Here is a 5,000-nt window from a genome sequence, read left to right as displayed (position 1 = left end):
GCTCTCCCACCAAACTAGGGCTTGGTCAGGATAACCCCGCTGGCGACATCTGTGGCAACACTACCCTCACTGCCCCGCACCGTGCTATTACACTTCCTGAAATGACCTCTGTATCACGTGACCCCTTTACTGGTCAGTACAGCTTCTTCCTCACCTTTTTTTCTTTTGTTTGTCATTACTTTTGATTTATATCTATGTTCAGTGTTTGGTTCGCTTCAACTGCGCTTACAAGCATCATTATTTTGTTGGTTACTAGTATTATTGATATTTTTTTTGCCCTGCTATGTCTTGAAATTTGTTTGAATAAATTCAGCAACACTAATAGAAGAGTACCATTTCATCACAACTTTTGCTAAGCCCGAAGTTTACCTGTTGGTGTTCTTCCAGGAGGGTCCCAAGAGATGAGTGTAGACGGCAGTGGACTCCAGCGATCCCGCACCGAGTCACACCTCCTGGAGTGGCAGGCACAGGCACCCAGTCCACCACATCCTGGCAGACAGTTGGTTCAGTATGGTCAGTCTGCACCAGCTTTTCTCTTGCAAGGGACAGCCCAGGCAGAGGGAGATGACACTGTTGCCTTCTATGCCCCACCACTGCATCAGGAAACCCTCATGGAGGTAATGTTTTGAATTGCGGTTTGTGTGTATATAAGGCATTCTCTGAGGAGAAAGTGTACTCTTATAAAGATTCATATAAAGGAAAAGAAACTCACACTGAACTTGCTTTTCAGCGAGAGCACAATGAGACCCTGGCTAAGCTGAACTTTGTTTTGGCTTTGGTTGATTGCATCCTTGAATTGGCTCGTTCACGAGCAGCACCTATCACTGCCTTACGACAGAATGCAGCTATGAGAGATTCTGTTTCAGGTAAGGGAAACATCCTATGATGTGAAAAGTATCTATTTATTCTGTTGTTGTGTGATCAGGGCATCATACCAAGGGCTGATTGGCATCACTTTGCTAAAACCATGTCAAGAAAATAATAGAAAACACAAATCTTAAGATGCCCAGCCCAGGCTGAACATCATAAAATGTGGTTCATCTTCAAAGAAAATCTTAGTTTATGTGAACAGAAGTAAATTAGTGACAAAGCAGCCATTTGTTGTTGATAACAAAAATTCATAAGATTATTTTTTTCCAGGTTCACCTAAAGACACAGAAGGTTCAGCTCTAGCATCACCACCCCCAGAGTGGCAGCGACGTGCAGAGCAGCTCGTGCTGTACGTTCGGGCTTTACAGTTGCTCTCGTCGGCGCTAACCCTTGCAAAACACGAGAAGAGCACAAGTAGACTCCAGCCATCCAATGCTGTAAAGAATGGTATGCATTTATGTGTTGTCATTGCCTGTGTTTATTATTTTTGATGGAAAATGATAGGATTTTCATTTTGTACTGAAGTATTATTGTAATCATTGAGTAATTATTGTTATTTTCCTGGATTTAGTAGTAAATGGATACATATTATAAGCTAATTTTTGTAAAAACTTTTTTAGTTGTGGGCGTGCTGAGTGAACGTTTCCGCCAAGCCCTAGGGGTGTGCAAGGAGTTGAATAGTGCTGGAGCAATTACTTCTGTAGATCCAAGAACATCTACCGTTACTGCTGATAAACTTATTTATAATTATGCTATTGAAATGGTGAGTGTTTTCTTTTTTAGATTACAGTATTATATATGATGGCATTTTCTGGTTTACTTATTTACTTATTTATATATACATAATTTTTGTGTAGATGTATATCTTTTCCCATGATATCACTATTCCTTATGAAATATTATTGTACACATTGTAATTGATAATAATATTCTGAATCTCATATAAACGTGACATTTTCAGTGTCAGAGTGCTGCCTTGGACGAACTATTTGGAAAGCCTGAGGAGTGTTTCCGCCGCTATCAGACTGCACAAATCCTCCTCCACGCCCTGGCCCAGCAAGTGGCCCACGATTCCGACCGCTCGCTGCTTACGCGCTACAAACAGGCTGTGGAAAGACGATTATTCCTCCTCCATGAACAAGGTGTAGTCCATGCGTACAATACAAATGAAGCGTAGGCACAGGAGAACGGCTAAGAGAACTGGTGTACGTACGCCCCACTTTATTCATAAGGACAGGTTTATTTCAGTTTGAGTTTGGAACTGGGAATTCACATTACTATACAAATGATAGACTTATTATTGTTATTATTTATTATTCTTTATTTCTTACTTATCTTTTTTTTATTTTTAGAAGAGTTAACCCATAAAGTAGAAGTTCAGTGTATTTTCTAGAAAGGAATCGGGAAGTGGAACAGAGGCGATCAGATATTAATTCTTATCAATATATAAGGGTTCCCAAGTTGTAATCATAGACCATTTACAGGTTTAATACTTATTATGCTCAATTTTATTGGGGATGAATATATAGAAGATATATTAGGAAACAAATTCACTGTCAAGTTAAAGGAGATGTATCGTTGACATAATTATTTATGATTGGGTTATAGCTGTGACCATATTTCTTAGATATACCTTCAAAATAAAGAATGCAAGTGTTTGAGAGAGAACAAATTGTTTATCTTGTATGTGTGTGTATGTATATATATATATATATATATATATATATATATATATATATATATATATATATATATATATATATATATATATATATATATATATATATATTTAATACACACACACACACACACACACGCACACACACACACACACACACACACACACACACACAACACACACACACACACACACACACACACACACACACACACACACACACACACACACACACACACACACACACACACACACACACACACACATATATATATATATGTATATACATATACACATATATATATTTTTTTACATATGCATACATACATACATATAAAAATTTTCATATGGAGTATGAGAGCATGTTTTGATCTCCACATTGGTATGGTGTGCATGTATATAATCTGGAATCTGTACTTGTGTTAGTTCATATCTTTCTCTGCAGCTCACTCTCTCCATTCATGGAGCATGTCACATACCAATGCTGGAGGCAAGTGTGGATGAAATCTTGAGACTCTAACAGCAAAGAAACCCAGGAAACAATTTAAAGCATCCAGAAATGTGATCTTCCGTTGTGGTCTGTCGGTTTTTCAAGATAGATTTTCTTTCCACCTTTTTTTTTTTTTAATTTATTTTATTTTTTACTTCGCTTGGAATGAAAATGTTTGTAAATGAAGGTAGTAAATAGGGCAGTGCAACTAATCATGCCTCATGTAATTAGCAATGTTCTATGTGCTTTATATATATATACACACATATATACATATATGAATATTACTCCTCAAGCAAGCTCTGGTTGGAGATGTTATACATGTTTTTATTAACAACCAATTCCTCTGTGTTTGTAGCCTTGTTCTAAACAGCAGTTATCGGCCTGAAAAGATCTTGGTACAAATTTTTTTCCCCATAGTGACAGATTACGACCAAAAAATTTGTGGACCTCCCTAGTGTTTGTTCAAGTAGCATGCAGAACTGTTTGTCAATCATTTTACGAATTGGGAACATACTTCTTACAGCATGGTCATTCAGTATTTACAGTTGCTTGTTGAGAATAATGTTTTGTGGAGTAATTGATGTGTGGGGGATTATAGGGCACATGATAACTATGGTTTTCAAGGGAACAGTTCATTCTGTATGGATGCCATCTTCTGGTAATGCTTCACTGTTACAACATACGTAGAGCAGACAGTCAGTAGATATACTTTTTTTTACAAATATTCAAAAAATGACGACCAGAGGTTATATGTGGGCAGTGTTTTCCTCTTTAAACATGTGAAATAGTTGAGCAGATAGTGTAGCCATTCACTGTTCTGACATTGGGAAGTGTTGTGTGAATCAAGTGCTTGCAAATAACTTTACAATACTCCTGATATCGTGCTCAGTTTAGTCTGCCATTTCGGCCAGCAGTGTGGCCTGTGTTTGAGTGTTCCATTTTCTCATGGAATTGGAATTATTACCAGAAGTTTGTATTTTTTTTTTCTCTCTCATTTGAATTTGGTGATTGTATATATATTTTTTATTTCAATTATGCTATTGTTGGTAGAAGTAGCATTGTATACTTATTGATATATGCAAAGAAAGTGGCAGTAAAGGACTTGGCCTTTGCAGTACATGGTTTGTACTGCTAGCAGAGGTGTAGTTTACTATTTATATTTGTTACAAGCAAAAAAAAAAACAAAATACAAAATAAAAATAATTTCCAGTTTAGTATAGATTGAGAAATTGAAATGCTGTAGAGTATAGTTATGATTTTACTTATGTTTCAAGTACATTGATTGGAAGTGAAAAAAAGAAAATAACTATTTTGTGTAGCTTGTCTCAATACAGTGTTTTCCTAATTGAGAAGGCATGCAAGTATCCTGACCTTGTCTATACCCGGTTACTCTAATTACTTAACAAACTTCACAATGTTTTGCCTTTTTTCTTTTGTCTTTCATATCTTATAACAATTACTCAGGAAAAAATAGCTTAAGATTTGATTGCCACAAAGTTTTTGTTCTGTGAGTGTGTGTGTGTGTGTTTTTCAAATCAGTTTGTTTCTCCTTTTTGTAGAACTTGCTTGCAGAGCTTGTTATAATTCTTTTTTTTGTTTTTTTGTTTACATATGATATGATGAACTAGTATATGAGGGATGTACTTATTCAAAAATGGAACACTAACTTCCCACCTCATCTCGACAGCCTATGCAGTGATAGTCAGTAAGATCCTGCTCAGACTGTAGCTATGTATGACTGTGTAAATTAGAGCCGCATATAATAATTCTGGCTCAGATTAGGTTTCAGGTTATACATTGGTTTTTAACTGTACTTTTGTTTGGGTCAGGAAAATGTTTAACAAAATGTATCTCTGATATCATTGCATGATTCCATTATATAACTATCTTCCACATTTACGGAGTTGTTATTAAGTAAGGGAATGCGGTCTTTTACAGTGATACAGTGACTTTTTCGTA

At 36.3% G+C, this 5,000-nt stretch overlaps 1 protein-coding gene across 2 annotated transcripts in view; it reads left to right on the top strand.

The window, feature by feature from the left end:
• The window catches only part of LOC122251857 (serine/threonine-protein kinase unc-51-like protein Atg1), a 37,921-nt gene extending 35,329 nt beyond the window's left edge, over nucleotides 1–2,592 (top strand). For both annotated transcript variants that reach the window (XM_086545040.1, XM_086545042.1), the window contains 6 exons: nucleotides 1–132; nucleotides 388–617; nucleotides 731–866; nucleotides 1,141–1,317; nucleotides 1,491–1,633; nucleotides 1,832–2,592. The exon at nucleotides 1–132 is cut by the window's left edge and continues 132 nt beyond it. In XM_086545040.1, coding sequence (XP_086401166.1) covers nucleotides 1–132; nucleotides 388–617; nucleotides 731–866; nucleotides 1,141–1,317; nucleotides 1,491–1,633; nucleotides 1,832–2,047 — 1,034 coding nt within the window. In that variant the 3' untranslated portion in view covers nucleotides 2,048–2,592. The remainder of the gene's footprint in view (nucleotides 133–387; nucleotides 618–730; nucleotides 867–1,140; nucleotides 1,318–1,490; nucleotides 1,634–1,831) is intronic.
• Nucleotides 2,593–5,000: the final 2,408 nt, after the last annotated feature.

The sequence above is a fragment of the Penaeus japonicus genome, unplaced genomic scaffold, assembly GCF_977035675.1.
Source record: "Penaeus japonicus unplaced genomic scaffold, GWHDUDI00000001_assembly GWHDUDI00000016, whole genome shotgun sequence".
Lineage (NCBI taxonomy): Eukaryota > Metazoa > Arthropoda > Malacostraca > Decapoda > Penaeidae > Penaeus > Penaeus japonicus.
Note: the sequence above shows the minus strand (reverse complement) of the source record. Positions and strands in the feature narration are given on the sequence as shown.